Source organism: Notamacropus eugenii, chromosome 3 (assembly GCF_028372415.1).
Source record: "Notamacropus eugenii isolate mMacEug1 chromosome 3, mMacEug1.pri_v2, whole genome shotgun sequence".
Taxonomy (NCBI): domain Eukaryota; kingdom Metazoa; phylum Chordata; class Mammalia; order Diprotodontia; family Macropodidae; genus Notamacropus; species Notamacropus eugenii.
In genome coordinates, this window is record NC_092874.1 from 316955460 (window position 1) to 316976401 (window position 20942).

Consider the following 20942-nt stretch of genomic DNA (forward strand, 5'->3'; position numbering starts at 1 on the left):
AAAGCAGGATTTGAATTCAGGTCTTCCTGATTCCAAGTCTGCCACCTCTACACTACACCATGCTGACTCTCCAAAGAGCTCCCCTCCTAGGTTCAGCTGGAAGAAGAATATAGCTAATAAAATTGATAATTCTACCTATATTCACTTATTTATTCAGTGCTATACCAATCAGACCACCAAAAATTGAGTTGGAAAAAAATAATAAAATTCACCTGGAAGAACAGAAGGTCCAGAATATTAAGGAAATTAATGAAAAGAAATGCAAGAGAATGGCCTAGCAGTAAAACTACTTGGTACTGGCTAAGAAACAGAGTAGTGGTTTAGTGGAATAGGTAAAGTACACAAGACACATTTATGACTATAGTAATATACTGTTTGATAAACCCAAAGCTTCTGGGATAAGATAAGAACTTACTCTTTGACAAAAACTGCTGGGAAACCTGGAAAACAATATGGCAAAAACTAGGTGTAGACTGATGCCTTGCACTGTATAGCAAGATAAGGTAAAAATGGGTACACAATTTAGACACAAAAGGTGAAACTGTAAGTAAATTAGGAGAGCAGGAAATTTACCTGTCAAATCTTTGGAGAAGGAAAGAATTTATGACCAAACAAGAGATAGAGAACATTATGAAATACAAAATGGATAATTTTGATTACATTATAATTTAATGTAAAAGGTTTTGCACAAACAAAGCCAATGCAACCAAGATAAGAAGGAAAGCAGAAAGCTGAGAAACAATTTTTACAGCCAGTGTCTCTGAAAAATGTCTCATTTCTAAAATATACAGAGAGCTGAGTCAAACTTATAAGAATACAAGTCATTCCTCAATTGACATGTGGTTAAGGAATATGAACAAGCAGTTTTTTGATGAAGAAATCAAAGCTATCTATAGTCACATGAAGAAATGCTCTTAATCACTACTGATGAGAGAAATGCAAGTTAAAACAACCCTGAGGTACCACATCACACCTGTCAGATTGGCTTACGTGATAAAACAGGAAAATGATAAATGCTTGAAAAGATGCGGGAAAACTGGAACTCTAATGCGTTGATGGTGGAGTTGTGAACTGATCCAACCATTCTGGAGAACAATTTGGAACTATGCCCAAAGGGACTATAAAACTCTGCATTCTCTTTGATCCAGCAATACCACCACTAGGTCTGTATCCCAAAGAGATCATAAAAATGGGGAAAGGACTCACAAGTACACAAATATTTATAGCAGCTCTTCCTGTGGTGGCAAAGAATTGGAAATTGAGGGGATGCCCATCAATTGGGGAATGGCTGAAGAAGTTATAGTATATTATTGTAGTGGAATACTGTTGTTACACAAGAAATGGGGGAGCAGGCAGATTGCAGAAAAACCTGGAAAGACTCACAGGAACCGATGCTGAGTAAAGAGAGCAGAACCAGGAGAACGTTGAACACAGTAACAGCCACAGCGTGCAATGTCCAGGTTTGATAGACTCAGCTCTTAGCAATCCAGTGATCTAAGATAACTCCAAAAGGTACATGATGGAAAATATTATCCACATCCAGAGAAAGATGCAGATAGAAGCGTAGTATTTGCCCTCTTTTTTATTTTTATTTTTCCTTGTAGTTTCTCCCTTTTGCTCTGGTTCTTCTTCCCCAACATGATGGAAATATGTTTACTATGATTGTGCATGTGTCGCCTATTTCTGATGGCATGATGTCTTAGGGAGGGGGTGGGGGATCAGATTTAGAACTCCAAATCTTAGAGAAGTGAACGTTGAAAACTAAAAATAAAGAAATAAAAAGAAAAAAGAAGACGAGCATAGGGAGCTGGCTCGCGTGGGCAGAATGAATTTAGGGGAGACGTCAGAAGCAGTCTCAGGAATGGCCACAAGGATGCTTGGGTGTGAGGTTTCATGGCCACCTCTTCATCCTTCCCTGAACCGTGCCTCTTGGGCCACGATGCTCGTCCTCACCAAGTGGCCTTCCTTTCTTGCCTGTCCTTCTTGTTTGTTTCCTCAGATCACCAAGAACAGGATCCACTCCTTCCGTGATTATGGAATTGTGATGCTTGACCATGTCAAAGGCCTGGTGCAGGAGAACATGATCTTTCAAGGGAAGACCAGAAAGACCATCTTGCAGCAGGTGTCCAGCCTCGAAGACTGTTTAGTTCAAAACAACAAGCTTCTGGCTTTCAAGAAGTAAGTGATTGCCACTTTCTGTTGACCTAGACGGAAGCTTGTCCATAGCTTGTCTACGAGCAGCTTTAATTCTCTCAGAGGAGAGTGAGGCACGTGTGGCCAGTGGCTGGTTTGTTTTCCTAAGTATTCAAAGTGAGTGAATGTGTTTAAAAAAAAACAACTCTATCAGTAAAACAACAGTTTTTAGGTCACTCTTGGAACTGGAGCCGTTAGTTACGTACTTTGTTTGAGTTTTTTCTTTTTTTTGCTGTTGTTTTTTAAAGAGGAAAGTAAATAAACAAATCTGTTTGCCTTCCTGATGAGAGTTGTGATCCATAAATTGTCATATAGATCAAACAAGGTTAATCATGTATGGAAAGCGATATATAAATGCAAGGCATTATGATTTTTTTTTACTGGACTTCAGACTTCTGCAGTCTGAGTCTAACCCAGTGAGGATTTATCTTCCTCTAATAATGCAGATCTGTAGCTGCTCTGTGACTTAGTGTTAGAGTCTTAGAGAGCCTGCGACACTGAAAAGTTAAGTGACTTACCCAGGGTCACCACCAACCTGTGTCAGAATTGAGATTCGAACCTAGGTCTCTTCTGTCACCATACTGCCTCTCCTAAGATATCATCGTCCTCATCCTCTAACCATCTTTTTTGATGGGATCCAGATAGAAATCTTTCTGCAACAACTCACTGTCTTTTTAAAAACACATTTATTACTTGTTTTTAATATTCAGTTTGTAAAAATTTTGAGTTTCAAATTCCTTTCCTCCTTCCCCGAGTCACTGTCTTTATATTATTTTATATTTAATGTTCTACAGTGTTTTGGGCTAGGGCAGCTATGGGGTGGCTATGCTTAGGTTGTGGGGGTCCAGAGTCAGGAACACTCATTTTCCTGAGTTCAAATTCAGTCTCAAGACACTTCATTAGCTGTGTGATCCTGAGCAAGTCTTAACTCTGCCTCAGTTTCCTCATTTGTAAAATAAGCCAGAGAAGGAAATGGCAAACCACTTCATCATCTTTGCCAAGAAAACTCCAAATGGTGTCACACGGAGTCAAACTTGACTGAATGACTCAACAATAAACACTGGGGGCTGGACCTTACTAAGTAATTTATGTGAGATTTTAGAATGAAACAAGAAACTCGTAGATCATTCAGACAAAAGGAGGTTTCCTTCTTAGCCTCTAGAAGAAGGATATTCGACAAGGATTTACATCTAGGACTTCTGAACTGGTTCAGCAAAGGCCCCTGCCTCCGAATTGCTCTCTGTGGTACATGGACCAACCCTCAGAACCTGCTCAGAGCTCCTTTCGTAGCCTCTCTGTATCAGGTGGTCAGCAAGTGGCATGTGCAGCCTGAGCCTTTAGCCCCCTGAGCCATTTGCCTCTCAGAGATGGTTTCATTCTCTTTTAAGGAAAAACTTCAATTTGTGTTAGGGTTGGACAGATTATTGTACAAGTGGATGTAATCACTGTTTTTTGTGGCTGAATAGCAGTGTTAGCTAGGATTGAAACTCATCCCTGGGAGGCTCCTTGAAAGCATCCTCGATGCAACTTCACTAGCAAACAAAACAACAGGGATATAAGTATTTTAATTGTGATCTCTGTATTTTGAAAGCTTTTCATTCCATGTGCTTAAAGATGATGGCTATTTGGTACAGTGACATCCCAGTTATTCTAAGTGCCCAACAGCAAGGTCCTTTTCTAATGACCCATTGTGCGATCAGGGTGACCATTGAGGTCTCAAAGCTTATGCCAGTGGTGATCCTGCCTCTGGTACGTCCCACCATCGGCCTGATGACAGACTGTACTGATTCTCTGTTGCCTAAGCTGAGTTCAGAGAGGCTTTTCCCCACGTTATTCCCAAGTTTATGTATTTTTAAACCACATCCTACATTATCACAGAGGTCGCCTGCACTGATGAAATCCCTGATCAGTGAATTTTTCTAAGAGGCAGGGTGATCCACCAACCAACTCTAGACATACAAGGGGGCAAGTTAGTCCTATCCCTTTGGTTGCTCCTTATTTTTATCTCTTCCCTGTCTCGTCTTTATGCTTTTGTGACGTCACCTAACCTCTCTAGGCCTCAGTTTCCTCATGTGTAAAATCGAGATAAACTTGATGCACTCTAAGATCCCTTCTAGCTCTGCATCCATGATCTGATGGCTTTTCTTGTGTACTTATAATTTATGTTACAGTTATCTGCATGCTTATCTTACTCCCCTTACTAGACGGAACCCCCTGGAGACAGTTTGTGGCTACGTGATACAGAGAATTGACACTCTTCATGGAAAAATGAGGGTTTTGACTTTTGTACCCAGATCTTTGGGAACTCACCCTATGCGTTTTGGCCTCTGCAGGTCTGATGTCCCTTGGAAATTAGAGAATCCCCCTGCAAGGCCTCACGTTGAAGAAAGCACAAGAAGCATCTCTACAGCCCACAACAGTCAAAAGGTGGCCAACGTGACAGGCAGGACAGCCACCAGAGTGGAGGGCAGATGTCCCAACAGCCGCAGCATCTTCTGTACGGTCCTGTGACGCTGCCTGCGCAGCTTCCAGGGTCCTTGAGCTCGGGTCTAGGCTGAGAAACCAGTTGGTCACTTGGCCTCACTGAGCACTCACTTTCCCCAAGAACAGTGGGGATTGCTGAAGGGCTGCCCAAGTGAAATTCCCTGGGGGGTGGGGGTGCCTATTGGAACTCCTGCCTAAGCTTGTGGGGAGCAAGTAGTGTCCAGCAAGTCCAAGACCTCTGGGCTTTCTGGGAAGTGGGAAGAGAACCTGATGAAGCTGGTAGAGGGTTAGCAAGAAGGAGCCCAGGAAACAGGACTGAATTCTTCTCTGAGGAGGAGAAAGAAGTTTGTGGGTTTCCAGTTCCTGAGACTCTATAGACAGACCCAGAGATGGGAGGACAAAACCAAGCAGCTTAATGAAGAGGGGGAAAGGGTATTTTTTTTTAAGGGGTCATAACAGGAAGTACCATTTCAAGTCAAAAGACTTGGGTCTGAATTCTGACTGTCAGTTACTAACTGTGTGACTGTTCCAGTCATTTAATTACTGTTAAATGGGCCTCAAGTTTCCTTCTCTGTAGAAGGAGGTTTGGACCAATCGATCTCTGATGACCCAGCCCTAAAATCACGAGGTCCTCTGATTTTGTAGGGAACTATTTGATGGGGAGACGTGCATATCAGCCTCTCAGTAGTGGCTCCTTCAGTGCTCCCTGTCATCTGAAGGGACATACCACCTTCGGGGTTCAGACAACATTCAGTTTCTCCTCCCGGAGTTGGGTCTGCCTAGCACCAGCCAATCCTCAGGAAGATCGTGGTCCCCAACATACGTGTCATGGCTGACTGCTGAGTACAGGACGTTCTGCCAAGCTCTGGGGACAAAGAGAGGTCCGAGACTTAACCCCAGCTTTTGAGGCTTAATGGAGCAACCACCTCTGCAGGCACTTGAACATTGACTAGAGTGGGAGACCCTGAGCTCCACTTCTAATTACTGATACCAAATCAAGTCTTGTTCTCTATGTCTCCCACTCAAATCCTAAGCTAGTGCCTCACCATGGTGGGAGTTCCTGGAGGCTTTCCTGGAGTACAAGCTCTGATGGGTACTGCCAGGCTATAAAGGCTTTGATTCTGCTCCCAGAAACAAACAATGACTGCTGTCCAAGGACAAGCCTTAGCTAAGTATGTGTAGGCTTTATGACTGGAAGATTGACCACTAGCCAATTAATTTTCTGGCCATGGTGACTTTTCTTACACACACACACACACACACACACACACACACACACACACACACACACACACACACACACACACACACACACCCATTTGTACAAACTCAATATAAATGCAGCTTAGACAATCAGATCCAAGGAGATTCAGAAGTCTCACAGTGCTTTGCTCTTTTGATCCCAGTGGGCTATTCTAAAATGTGCTATGTCTGGGGGTCATGGAGTCAGTCTCCCATACATATATATACACATACACATAAACACACATACATATATATGTATGTATGTGTGTATGTATGTATGTATGTGTGGCTCCCAAATAAAGGCCACCACTGTACAGAGGAGCTGTTCTTTGACAAAGATCACAGGGCTCTCATATGGGACATATAGGCACCTTTCCATCAAAGGTGTTACGGCTTTTGGGGCAAGCAAGGACCCATATTTGAGGGGAACTGCATTGCTTGCACTGCGGCTCCACTGCTGCTAGCTCCCCTCATAGGGGTGGGTGAGGCAGAAAGGGGGGATTCCTGAGGAAGAGGATGGAGTTGGAAATGTGGGAGCAGGCACGGGTCTGCCCCGTGTCAAAAGATCACAACAGTGCTGGTTTCTCACATGCCCTTGGTCTATTTTCATTTCTTTGATAGACGACCGTGGTGTTATGCAATTTAAGTTATACAATGTGCAGCATTTCCTATTTTTAAAGAAAAATCATTTTTATGTGAAAAATATAATGAAAAGACATAGTGGACAAATAAAGTGGTATATTTTTTAAAAATGCAAAAAGGTTTCTACTGGGTTTTCCTTGGCTCCATGTAGACATCAGAACTAAAAATAGCTAACGTGTATATAATGCTTATCCTGTACCAAGCACTGTGCTAAGTATTTTGTAGTTTTAATCTCATTTAATCCTCACAACAACCCTGAGGCAAACATGTTGAAGTGGCTTACCCAGAGCCATACAGCTAGTGTCTGAGGCTAAATTTGAACTGAGGTCTTCTTATGTGCTCTATCTCCCATACCACCTAATTAGACCTTATAAACTGCTGAATCTAAGCACTGTCCTGCTATGAAAATGGATGTGAAAGCTCCCTTTAAAGAAGAAAAGAGAGAAGCACTTGGCCAGTTCAAGAGACTTGGGATGTGATTGATGGGAGATTCAGAGCATAGAACTGGATCACAGGGTAACTGAACTCTGCCCCAGGGTACCAACATCCAGGTGGGCTGGCTTCCTCCCATTTGGATATCCCTAGGCCTCAGCCTGTAGTCCTTGTTGCAGCTATCCAGACCTCCCCAATCCCAAGTCTGCCTCATCATTGCTCCAGCTGCTGGCACAAAAGCACCTCGGGCTAGACTGATCACTGCATCTTTGCCATTGGGTTGTGAGTTCCCAACTCCCAACGCCACGTTAACTGTTTTTGACACAGGGGAAAGAATGCTGTTAAGATTTTTCTTCCATGTCAATGTTATCTCTCCAGTATCTCGTGTGGTTCCTATTTTTCCTGTTGCCACCAGGTTGGTTTAGACCTTCATGAATTTTCCCTAGGATTGTATGTATCTAGCCCCCTAAATATTATTAGTCAAGGGGAAACCATTTTTAGCCACTTATCCTGGTTGCTGTCCCTTACCTAGGAGGAAGGACCCCAAGCCCTTCCAAAGTCTTGACAAGACCATCAATGGCAAATAAACCTGTTTATCCAAGCTGATAGCAAGAAGAAATCAGAAGTTAGATTATTGTCGTCATTTGTCCTTTGTTTTTGAAAGAGGGCCCATGACATCACAAGGTGACGTTTTGACTCGCGAGCAGGATTTAAGCCAGGCAAAGTTGCACAAAGTCCTCAGCCTCACTCTTTCTTCCAGTCATCAAAGTTCAGTGGCAGGACAAGTCCAGACAAATGGCAGTGGCCTGGGATGCAGGAGATGACCTGGGTGTCTTTGAGGTCTGACCAACTCTAAGTGTTCCACAGTGCCCGCTTTAACTGTCGTCATGGTCATTAAAACAAATTGTTCTTCTCCACCCATTCCTCAGGGAAGTCTTCGCCTGCTTGGGGTAGACACCCCCCAAAATCACTGACAGGTTTGAAGCCTGTCAGTTACCCTCAACCTGGTTTAGCCCATCTGCCAAGGTGGTTTTACTGGGATGTGGCCACTGAGAATGCCACAGCTTCTTAGAACTACAGGTGAGAATTGAGTGACAGGTGGACACCAAAGATGCATAGAATAAAATATGCCAGACAATACACAGAGTGAATGAATCCTTACCTTGGAAGATAGCTCAACCAAGAGCCCTAGTCTCACTCAAAAGGGGAAACTCCCTAAAATCTAGTATAGCAAACTGGGAAAATGGGCAGGCTGGTTCCTTTATGGGTCAGCTTGAACCTCCAGTATCCTCTCATAGCTGTGATAAGCACAGGTTGGGAATGTGAGAAGCCAGAAAAATCTCTCCCAACACTAATCCTCATGCAGACACAATGAAACATCAAATAATCACTCTCTCTGCTAATGAGGAGTCTTGTGCAAAAGCCTAGGTTGGAGTACCAAGTTAAAATTAGATTAGATCTCTCTTTCCCTGTTTCTTGTCTCCCCCTCACCTCAAATTTTTGCCCTTATCACATTTTACCTGGCACCATACTGGGTTCTGTAGAAAGGATTATAGCTCTAGATAAATTTCTAAGTTGAGTAGAATTTATTGGATATGTTATAGATAGGAATCTTCTTCAAGTATGGGTTGGGCTAGACTATAAAGTGCCATTTCCTTGGGAGTTCAAAATGGGTTCTTTAGGTGATTGGCCATTCACACCATGGATCATTTCAAGAATTGACACGCAATGACAATGTTCTTCTGATGGAAAATCACAAGCTCTTTCATAACTCATAGGCTCCCAGGGTGGTTGTGAGGATCAAATAAGATAATAAGTGTAAAACACTTAGCATGTCTAGCCCATATTATTATCCTCAAAATTCCAAGACAACCACCTATGAATCTGGAAGACTGGTACTTGGGTACATAGCTCCCAGGAGAGCTTCACACAAATTTACGTGGAAATTTACAGCTGGTAAAACGTATTTCTCCCAACATCCCTGTGAGGTAGGTAGTGAAAGTATTATTCCCATTTTATAAGGAACAAACAGGTCCTGAGAAGGTCCATGCCTTGTTCCTGGGAAGGCAGCTGGCAAATGTTGGAGATGATATTTGAACCCAGCTTTCCTGACACCAAATCTAGAACCTCACTTTGGAGAACAGGATGAGGTGAGGTGGGTCCCTCTTTTAGAGATGCAGGGGGCTCTCATGAAAGACAAATAAAGCCGAGACTCATGAAAAACAGGAAGCAGAACACTGGTATTAGTCAGACATGGGGGGTGGGGGGCAGAGAAGAGGGTAGGAGTTAGCATCTGGACATCTGGGTATTTCTCCTCAGAGAGCCTGGGTCTGAATTTAAACTGCCACATACTAGCAATGTTGCTGAGAGCAAATAATCTTCAGTTTCTGCTTCCTGTTTATAAATGAAGCTGGAAACATTCACCTCCCAGGCTTTTTGTGGGGAAAGGACTTTGTATGAGCTGTGTACAAGTTGGGGAATTTTCTCTGAGGGTAACTGGACCTCTTGGGACAAGTGTATCCACCAACAGGGGGTCCGATGACTGTGGGTCAAATACAGGAGGCCAAACTGAAAGCAAAAGAATTGGTTAGCATTACTGCACTTGCTAAGTTTCATTTTCATATCCTTTCAGGCCTGCTCTCAGCAGTATTCTGTTGGAAACTTAGGACAGACAGAGAGGCAGAGAAAGACAACAGTCAAGGAAGAAAAGGGGAGTATGTGGAATGTAACTAGCAGGTTTTATTATAAGAAAACATTCCCTGTTCAAGAATGGAAGACAAAAGAAAAAGACCAAGTCAGTTACAACTGGGAAAGACGTCCTTTTAGGTTTAACTTCGGGGCTCTTATCCAAAGACAACAAGTAGTTGTTACAACACATGATGAGACCATCCGCTTTGTATATATATTTTTCTCCTCCAGGAGGATTTGGGGACTTTCTTAATGTGGCCTAATGGCCATTGAATGACTAGGGCAAGGATGAGGAACAGATTTGTTTTGTAAAATTTGGATTCAGTCAGAAGGCCACACTTAAGGATCTAGAAGTCCACAGGTTCTGCACCCTTGCGTTAGGGGATTCCTCTATCAAGATGCTGCAGAACAACTGTGGCTCCTATTTTCTCCCCAGAGACATGATCAATATGAACATTAGTGAATGATGATCATCCCTCTACAGAATGCAGCTTTATGGGGAAAAGAAAAGGCTGCCCATCCCCTTGGTGCATAAAAGAAAGGCTATATCCCTTGGGCTGGGCCAAAGGAGTTATTCATATTGACAATTAACTAGCCATTTCCAAAATTCCGTTCCTTTCATAAAACCATTCCAGACTGCTTCAGTCATCTCTGGCACAGAGATGGATGAGGGAAGGTTTCTGTGATCCTCTCTGCATTTCCCCTTTTATCTTCTTTCCCCCCGTAACAGGCGGGTAGGGGTTAAACGTAGCTTGCTAGAACCAGAAGATGCCCCAGCAATCATCCGGTCCTACCCATTCCATTTGTGAAATGAATGAAGCAGCTGAAGACCAAGAAATAGAACTACGATTCAAAGCTGCATCCACTGACTCCAAATTTAATTTTCTTTAAAAAAAAACCCTAACAGAAGATGTAGGGCAACTAGGTGGTATGCTAGACAGTGTGCTGGGCCTGAAGTGAGGAAGACCTGAGTTCAAATCTGGCTGCAGACACTTACTAGCTGTGGGACCCTGGTTAAGATGCTTAACCCCTTTTGCCTCAGTTTTCTCATTTGTAAAATGGGCTAGAGAAGTAAATGGAAAACCACCCTAGTATCTGTGCCAAGGAAACTAGAATCAGACATGACTGAAAAATGACTAAACAACAAATCAGAAGACTGAAATCAAGTCAGTTTGGACCACTAAGTCCTTTGTGTAATGTTCACAAACTAGTTGACTCAAAATTCACCTTCAGGTCAACCTTTAGGACTCTTATTTCTTCAGTGAGGTGTACTTATCTTTACCTAGGATAAGTTTCTCCTGGACCTCGCAATCTCTCTTCCCTGTTAACAACCTCTCATTTCATGGGTAACTGGAGAAAAGCAGCTTCCCAAGTGGTATAAAGGCTAACATTAATCTTCCAGAGGTGGGGGCTTGGTTGCATGACTTCTTGAAATTAGGCCTCAAAATGGCAAATCCATCAGAATTCTAAACTAAAACACTCACAGAAGCACTCTTTTCCCTACAAGTACGTCAGAAATCTTCTCCATAGAAAAAGAACGCGCTCTTTTTCATCGTCCCAAAGACGGAAGAGGAGGACACCTATTCATGGTCACACACTGTCCCCTCCCCAACCTTCCCCTGGGCAGCTCAGTGACATAAAAGCAAGATTCCTTTGAGATTTTGCATCTGCACATTTCTGCTGGAGGGGACAAAGCTTGCAAGTAGGAGAGATTAATAAGGGACCATGGAAATCAGGGGCCAATAGTCAATACGAAAAAGATGGCTTCTGGCACAGCCTCCCATGGATAGCTGTTTTATGTCATAGCTCGAATGGATTATCGAGCTGGCTTCCACCAAATCGCCCATTCGCAATAAATGAATAGCAAAATATGAAGGAAAAGGATACAAATAAGATGTGGATAATCAGAACAGAATGAAACCCTTGATTAAGACATCATTTAATTTACAAATAATCTAGTCCTGCAAGACCAAGGGACTTGTCTCTGGCTATACAGAAAAGCAAACGGCTTCTTGAAAAAGGAAACACCAGTGGCATCAGGAAACGTGCCAAGCTGAGGCAGGCCTGGGTCTCTTGTCTTTGGCCTGGCAATCTCCCTTGAAACCCCAATTCTCAATGTCCCTTTAAGTCCTTTTCCTGCGGGGTAAGGCGGGCAGGGGGGTGGACAGAGTTCCCATTCTGTGGTCCTCTTCACCTCCAGATTCCAAAGACAACTTCTTTTTAGAAATCTTCAACCTCATGGCTTTCGCAATCTCAATTATCCTAAGGAAAAAACACAATACAGTCAGTCAGTCAGTCAAGGGGCACCACTTAATGTCACTGAGCCCTCAGACTTCCACTGCCAAGTCCTTCCTACACCATCTGCAACGGGACTACAAAGGCAGTTCACAGTTCTGAGCAAAGATTTTCATCTACTGGGTCATCACTGAAACTAGATAGTATTTTGTTATTTTATGCAGACTCCAAGTCTGCTTTCACCTTTGGAAATAGCATAGGCAATTTATTATGTCAAAGAACTCAGTTATGCGGACAGTTCTCAAAAACCCATCTGTGAACAAAGGCATGTTTAGAACACTTCTGCAGGTCTACAGCAATGCAGCAGTCAAACTACATAGCGGGGATTCTTGGAATTTCATTGATTTGCCAATGAGTGTAGCTTATGGAGGATGGATGTGTGCAAACTGCTGACTATGAATCTGCGATCTACTTCCAGATGGCAGGTGCATGTGGTAGCAGGACCAAGCACAACTGTAACCATTGCAATGCTTTCCATTATGGCTGATCTCTTAGGATTTTTACAACTGCAAGAGCCAACCTTCTGTGAACATACCACGGCTGATGTTGGTAGTTAGACAATGTATACATGCATAGGTAAACTGAAGCCCTTTCTCCTTAACATGAGAATGTTTGTGGAAGTCTTCTCTAGAATCCAAAGGGAAGGCTCTTACTCTTCAGCTCAAAGGTGCTATTGTTCTCCACTCCAACAGCAGGCCTTAAAGCCATTTCTCTGGGCAAATATTTGTCAAGCTAGTTAGACAAGAAAAATTCCTTAGTATATATATTTTGATTGTTTTTTGATTCCCTATGAAATTTCACTATTTTGCATTACATCCCAACCATTAGGAAGACCTCTCCTCATTTCAGCTCAAATGAAATAACTTTTTGTAACATGCTAGAACTTGTGATTATAGATTTTATATCCTAAGCTGAAATAAGGATAAGTCTCCCTTCCCATCCTTGTCTAATTCAGCAAATTGCTGTCTTAGAAGCCTGGCAATTAGAAAACCTCAAGCACTACAAACAGGAGTCAGAGGGGGGACCTTTTTGTAGAAAATGCGAAATAAAGCTTATGAGTCATCTGGGGAGGTTTTGAGTTGCTACTTCTCCATTCCTCCTGCCCCCCAACTCCAAGGCTGGTGTGAGGCAGCAGGCCTCTCAGCCCCTGGAAAGCCATCTCTAATCCTGCAAAGCTTCCTGATACCCCTAGGGGTTACCATTCACTTCTCCCCAACAAGCCCCTTGGGGGAGCATCCCTCTTTCTCCCACTGGCAGATCTGAGACCACCTGCCCCTTGACCTTGTGGATAGCAGCAGACAAGCAGCTAACACAAGATACAGACCTGAGGAACATTTCATCTTATCTCCAAATGTCCTAAAAACTCTACAACTTGGCTACAAACAATACCCTTCAATGCACCTATTAAATTGATAAGTTTTATACCTGTAGCCTGTTTCTTTCTCCCCTGGGTATGGCAGTTAATCACAAATCACTTGTTTAGAGTGAGACTGCCATCATGTGTAGAAAATAATGGGAATCTGATCAATCCTCCTCTTCTTTCAGCTACTTTCTATGAAGCCCTAGAGCAGAGGCAGGGAAACCTGCAGCCTTGAGGGCACATGTGACCCTCTAGGTCCTCAAGTTCAGCCCTTTGACTGAATCCAAACTTCACAGAACAAATCTTCTTAATAAATAAGGTTTGCTCTGTAAAACATGGACTCAGTCAAAAGGCCCCACCCAAGGACCTAGAAGGCCATGTGTGGTGAGGCTGCAGACTCCCCACCCCTGCCCTCGAGTAAACTTAACTCTTTGGAAAGAGAAATAGCTGGCTCCCTGTCACTCTAAGCAAGGAAAAGGAATAAGCATTTACACATCGGCCACTGAGTGCCAGGAGTCAGGCTAAGCCCTTTTTATAAACAGATCATGGTCCTCACAACAACCCTGGGATGTCTGAGAGCAGATTTGAATGTGGGTCCTCCTGACTCTGGCCTGGCACTCCAGCATAGTGTCATCACTAGGCTGTGCCAAAACTAGGCTCTGCAATCTACAGGTACTTAACATGATGACTGACTGGTTATGCTCTGTAAAAGTGCAACATTTAATTTCTTTAGGGCTGTTGGAAGGAGACTTAGTCAAACCCATAAGAGTTCTTGGAGGACCAAGACTGTCTTTGCATCAGCCGGAGCACCTGCCACAGAGTTCTGTATGTAGTCGACACTCAGTGTTTTCTGAGCTGAGCTGGCTGTTGCAGAGATCAGATGTAAAGGAGGCTCTCCGTCATTTGGGATAGCCTTTGGATTTTTTTCTTCAGTCATGGAAAGGGTTTTCAAAGATACACACTCTCCCCTGTGGAGCTGTCAGGTAACTAAAAGCATTTTCTAGATACCTGGCCAGGGAAAGGGGTACACTGGTACCATACAACATACAAAAGATACCTGGTCCTTATTAGGAATGTAAAAATGATCACGATGATAATAATAACTCATAGTTCCAAAGTGTTTTAATGTTTTAAAAAACCTTTCCTTATATCAACCCATGAAATGAGGAATACAAGTATTATTACCCTCATTTCACAGATTAGGAAACTGAAGCACAGAAAAGGAAGAAGACTTGCCACCGTCACAAAAGTTAGTAGCTGGCTCTAAGTCCTGTGCTCTCTTCACTAAATCATGCTTCCTCTGTCCTCAGCTTCCTCCTCACCATGTGGCAGCCATCAACTGACCTTCAATCTTCCATGTTTCAAACCATAACAGTAAATTTGATCATCTGGGTGCAAATTCAGAGTCTGGATTAAAATCTAATCTAAGATTCACCTTGCCCCCTTCTTGCCCTCAAGTAAAGCCTATGAGACTGAGGGATGGTTAAACAAATAGTAGGACAGGAATGTTATGGAATATTATTGGACTTTAAGAAACAATAAATGTAAAGACCATAGAGAAATATGGGAAAACTTATATGAAATGATACAAAGTGAAGGACTCAGAACCAGGAAAACAATATACATGGTGATTACAAAAATGCAAATAGAAAGAAAACCAAAAAAACAATCAAAACTGAACACTGTAATAAAAATGACCAAGCTTTTCTTTAAAGGAGAGATTTTAAAATGTACCCCTTTTCAATTTTGCAGAGGGCCGGGGGTCTATGGGTATGGAACATGACATGTGTTGTTGAGTTTTCCCTTCAAATGATTATTTTAATCCCCCGTTTAATTCTTTAGAGAGTTCTCTAGATTGGGAGTTAGACTGAACAATGAAAGTATATAAAAATATCAACAAAACATTTTAAAATAATATTATTATATAATAAAAGACCACACAATGAAAGGTTATCAAACTCACCTTTTTTCAGTGAGTTTCATTTCCCTCTGTAACATCGTCAGGTCAGTTTGAAAATCATTAATGTGCAAAGCCAATGCAATTACATAGGCTGTTATTTTAGCTTTCATTGAGTCAGAAATCAAGTTCCGTAAACTGTGCAAAGTAAGAATTAATTAGATTTAAGAAAACTTTTAACTGGCAACAAAATTTTAAAATGTCATTCTGCATTCTTGTTTTGTTTCTTAGTTAAAAGGAAAATAATTCACTCATCACTTTAAACTATAAGGCATTTTTCTTTTAAAGACACCCAAATAAAAACAAACACTAGAGTATGTGCTTATCTCAACACTCACTTCAACCAAGAGGTAAAAACAGCGTTTCAGACCATATAATTATTATAATTACAATGCAACATAGAAGTTACGGTATATTATAGGGTTTGATCCTCTATTACCAAAAATTTTTCCAGTGTTGGAGGAAAGGATTCCATAGAATGCACCTCCAACTTGATGGAAATTGGTTTGCTTCACTGGAATTCTCTACTTTTGAAGTTTGGGACACAGGAAAAAAAAAATCTTTGTGCAAATGTATGAACAAAAGGTATACGTGCTGAGGTGTGAAGGGCTTAATGACCCACTGGGACTAGTTCTCAGCGAGCTACCAATACTGAAAAGATAAGATACACCATAAAGACAACTATTCAACTGGGTACACTGTTAGGTCACTTTTAAACCAAAGAAACTGTCTCTGTGTGCAACATGCCGCTCTTCTTCCCTACACCTAGTGTTCACAGATGTTAATCCAAGAAACATTATTTTTCTTTACCTGCCATTATTGTAAGTCAGATTAGTAAAATTCTTCAGGAGTTTGGTATTAATAATGTGTGGCACATCAGGTCCCAGTGAATCTAGAATGAAAAGTTTTGAGATATTAGTTTTCCTTCTAAAATTTTATGCTATGGATATTATTGTTAAGATGACAGTGAAGGTCCTAAAATTGCCCTCAAAAAACAGTGAAACACCAAAAGGAAGAAAAATTACTAACAACACAAGGTAATTATTACATTTTAACAAAAAATAAGGATTGGCATGGAAAGTTTAATATGAAATGAGGCAAAATAAAGTAAGCAGAACCAGGAAAACAACATCCCCAGGACTAGGCCAATGTACATTAAAAGAATGACAAAACAAAACTACCAAAAGAAAGGCTATGAGAAGACCCTCTCTGATTCTCTGAAGGAGCGGGGGTCATGGATATGGAATATATTTAACAGCATCATAATTTTATATATTGTGCCTTGAGGGCAGGGACTGCTTCTTTTTTAAAAAATTGTATTCTTAGGGCTAAGTACAGTGACTGACACATGGTAAATGCTTGATAAATGGTTTTTTTTTAATTCACTCATGCTAGTTGGTATTGTGAAACTCATTTTCTTTTTCTTTTTAAGAATTCTTTATCATAAGGGATGATTCTCTTAGAGGGGTCTGAGAAAGGATACCATGAGAAATCTGTGTAATACAAAAACAAAAACCATCTATCTATATTTTAAAATTTCAATCAAAAGATAAATTGGATAAAGTGAAGCCCACTACCACTACAAAACCAAATACTATCAACTAAAAATCTAAAAAGACCAGAAGTGATACATATAGAAACAGAAAAAATCTAAAATATCCCAAGAGATGTCCTGAAATGAATAAAAAATACCTGTGGGCAGGCACATCCCACTGGCACTTCCAACTCAACGTGCCCAAAACAGAACTTGCTAGCTCTCCTGACAAATCCATCCCTCTTCCAAACCTGCTTCCGTGGAGGGCGCTGCCATGTCTGCAGTCCCTCAGGTTCACAATCTGACTTAACTCTACCATCCCTCAGCCCCTGGCCTCAGAGACATTATGTCTTTCTTATTCATTCTCCACGACATTTCTCACTGTCTCTTTCACTTTCCCTCACATGGATACTCCCACAACTCAGGCTCCCGTCACTTCTCACCTGGACGTTTGCCACAACCTAACTGGTATTATCCTGCAAATAAATACAGAGAAAAATACCAATATTCCCCAAATTTATAATACCAAAAGTTTAATTCACATAATGGCATAATGTTTTAACAAAATTCGCATGGAAAAATAGCTGTTATTAAGAGAAAAATTGATGGATGATTACATACAAAAAAAAATTGTCAGGCAAAAAGGAACACCTTTAAAGCAAAACAAAAATATATTGAGAAAATATTTTGGTAGAAGATATATCCGCTCAGGGCCTGACATCCAGAAATTTTAACAAAGTCTGTGAGTATAATTATATATTGAAAATAGTCAAAGAATATAAATATACAATTTCTACAAAAAAAAATGCTAAAAACGAATGACAAGCTGTTCAAATTCCCTAATAACTGGAGAAATGTATATTAAAAAAATATCCAAGATTCCACACCATAGTCATTATACTGTCAAGAATCCACAAAAAATTATAAAATTCAATGCTGCAGGAAAATTAGCCTTTTATTATACTATCTGTGGAGGAGGAAACCTAACTTTATTGGAGGATGATCTGGTAATATGCTGTAAAGGATCACAAAGCTGCTATGCCCTTTGACCCAGTGATCCTAAGGTTAACATTATACTAACACTATCAAAAATCTATCTGTAAAAATAATTCATGGCTACTCTATTTGCAATGGTAATTGCCAACAGCCTATATGCCTAACAATTGGAGAATGGCTATTACTCTATATTAATGAAATATAATGTAATATGACAGCACCATAAAAATGACAAATTTATAAGGAAATGTGGAATGACTTACATGGAGATTCAAAGATCAACAAAACAAGATGTTAAAAAAAAAAAGACAAAATCCAAAACCAAAGGCAGAGTACAAACATTCTGACTTTGAAAGGCATACAAGGCAGACATGTTTTTTGGTTTATTTTTATTTTGTTAATATCTATGTCAGGTATGGCCAATGTGGGAAGTTTGTTTAGTTTGACTATATATGTTTGTAACGGATTTTTTCCTGCTTTCTGAATGAGGTGAGAGGAAGAGAAGGCAGATCTGAAAATTTAATTTAATTTTTAAAAATGGATGACAGGTGTGTAGAAAGTCAGCTTCTAAACTTTCAGAGTCCAAGGCCTACCACAGCCACATTCTGGCTATGTGTCCTCCAGAAAGTTACTTACCCACTCAGGATAGTGGGCAACTCTGTAAGCAAATTTCACAAGAGCAGAGAAAGTTTTCTCACTGGGAGTTCCATATACCAATGAAATTACAAGTCCAATAAAAATTTTTTTAAAAAAAGTTTTACTATTTTCATCTATTCAACCAAAACTTAAATAGCTTAAATATGGGATTCTAAAGTACAGATTTCTTCCCATATTTGACATGATTACTTATATACTAGTGTATTTGTGACTGCTGATTATATGTCTTTAATTACTTTAAGAAAGGTATAATATTCCAGGCATAGGAAAGATACTGACCATGGCATGGTGATGAAATGCTGAGTTAAGGCCAGTTGGGCCAGAACAAAGAATGCGTGCAAGCCAGGAGTATGCAACAATCCTAAAAGACAGACTGGAGTCAGACTGTGAAGGGTTTTTCTTTTCAAGTTAAGGAGTTTGTCTTTTATTCTAGGTTTAATGGGAAGACACCTAAGACTCTTAAGTAAGAGAATAACTTAGTCAGACTTGCACTTTTAGAATATTGTTTTGAAAACCGTGTGGAGAATATATTAGAGAGCGGATAAAGCAGAAGTCAAGAGTTCAATTAGGAGCTTCTGGTACCAAACTCTGGTTCAGACCTTTCTCTCTCTGTGTGCAGGCCCTAGCCCCTTACTGAAGGATTTACAGAAAGACATGGCACATAACATGGTATGGTCTGTACCACGAAAGGGAGAGCCGATCATTATGTGTTCATATATTATTCAAACATCAAAACTATAGAGCTTAGTCTGTGTCACACAGTTAGATGTCAAAATAGCAAAGAACAATTTTCTGATAGAAAATGATGAAGGCAGAACAGTAAAAAAGAATGTGCCCATCACAAAATGGCACTTAACTACTTGTTAATTTGACTTATAGCTAATAAACATGAAAGACAAAAGCAAATGTAGACAAGATTTTGCACACATGTTATAAAGATAATTTATCTATCTAGACACAAAGTTAGCTCAACCGAGAGGCCATGTCAATTATTTCTTTTCCCCTCCCTCCTCTTTTATCTTCAATATAGAGCTCACTGTATAATCTACCTGAATTCTAAATAGAAAAGAAAATATTACTGTATCCTGTCCTAGTTATGATACTGCTCTTTACCTTTCAAAACAAAAAGAAATTGTTTTTTCATCTTTCAGGATCAAAAATACACACAAATATCAGCCTACTAAAAATAACACTTTTGATGCACAAGGTCATTTTTTTCTCCTTCTGGGACTCTTCTAATAAAACAGTAAAAATTTATTAAGAATGCCACAGATTTAGGTTAATGATAAACTCTGATGTGCCCCAGCTGAGTAACTGGACTGGACTGTGCAGTTCCCTCAAGCAGCTAACAATAGTTTCGTCATTTTACTGAGATATGTATGCCAAAGAGCTGGGATCACACACTTCTTTCCTCCTCTCACTGGAGATGTTCTTCTGGTCAGAAAACAATACAAAATGAAACAGAATCTTCCCATTTGTTTACTTACTCTTCTTCCTAATCACAGACTGGGATCTGAATTTGATGAGGATGTTTAAAAACCACAGACATCGAGCCTTGCGGTCCCGGCTCTTCTCATCTAAAGGCAAGTTCTTCAAGGCTTCTATGACAAAGGGACAGTAGCTAAAATTTGCATGTGAAAAAAAGAGAAAAAGGTCCAAGTCAACTCAAGAGAGGTAGCAAAGCATTGCTCAAGAACAAGCATCCAAATGAAATCGGGAAGGGTTGCAGCCTAGACCATCATCCCAGAAAACAGCCCCTCTGGGGCTTCTAAACTCACAGCCAGCCACTTCGTTCAATAAATATTTATTCGGCACTTTTGGAGGGTAAGAACGCTGCACTTCGCTGGTTTAACTTTAACTCACACATAACTTACTACCATAAGGAAATAAAAACTGAGGTTTGAAAAAGAGTCAGAAGAAGGTTTGTGGGTATCCTAGGGTAAGGTAGGCAGCCTACAGTTCCCTGAATGATGTGGTCTATACAGAAAGGCTGGAAGCCCTCACTATAACATAATCACCTTGATGTATCACAAAAATAGTAAGCTGAGTTTTCTGACATTAAAAATAGGTATACTTTATTTAAAAAGTTTTTTAAAAAGATTATCCTCACTGTGTTTTGGGCCCTAGGTGAGCCTGCCTATCTCTAGATCATTCCAATTACTTGAAGGGCCCACAGCTGTACCAGTGTGGATATTCCCTCCACTGAGGCAAGCTGCAGCTGCTCTCTATCTAAGACCATCTTGGCAGTCACAGCCAAAAACTACACCTCAGCTGGTGGCCAAGTTTCTGGAGGAGAAGCACCTTCAAAATGGTTGGTCTTGTCCTTGGACTAGAAGCTTTTCCAGTCTGGCAAGACTTGTCAGAACCCGAGGATTTCAGGGAAAGACTGTTCTGATTAAGATACTTTGTAAAATGTACAATCCATTTCAGAACCAGGGCAAAACTTCTCAGTGACAACC

At 40.9% G+C, this 20942-nt stretch overlaps 2 protein-coding genes across 2 annotated transcripts in view; one reads left to right on the forward strand and one right to left on the reverse strand.

Moving 5' to 3' along the window:
* The window catches only part of FBXO10 (F-box protein 10), a 94270-nt gene extending 87588 nt beyond the window's left edge, over positions 1–6682 (forward strand). Inside the window, exons 10-11 of the mRNA XM_072596768.1 lie at positions 2000–2178; positions 4527–6682. Coding sequence (XP_072452869.1) covers positions 2000–2178; positions 4527–4704 — 357 coding nt within the window. The 3' untranslated portion in view covers positions 4705–6682. The remainder of the gene's footprint in view (positions 1–1999; positions 2179–4526) is intronic.
* A 4925-nt stretch (positions 6683–11607) lies between these two features.
* Positions 11608–20942, reverse strand: part of POLR1E (RNA polymerase I subunit E) — a 28021-nt gene continuing 18686 nt past the window's right edge. The window contains exons 9-12 of the mRNA XM_072596769.1: positions 19971–20104; positions 16107–16188; positions 15303–15434; positions 11608–11946 (exon numbers count right to left, since the gene is read on the reverse strand). Coding sequence (XP_072452870.1) covers positions 11808–11946; positions 15303–15434; positions 16107–16188; positions 19971–20104 — 487 coding nt within the window. The 3' untranslated portion in view covers positions 11608–11807. The remainder of the gene's footprint in view (positions 11947–15302; positions 15435–16106; positions 16189–19970; positions 20105–20942) is intronic.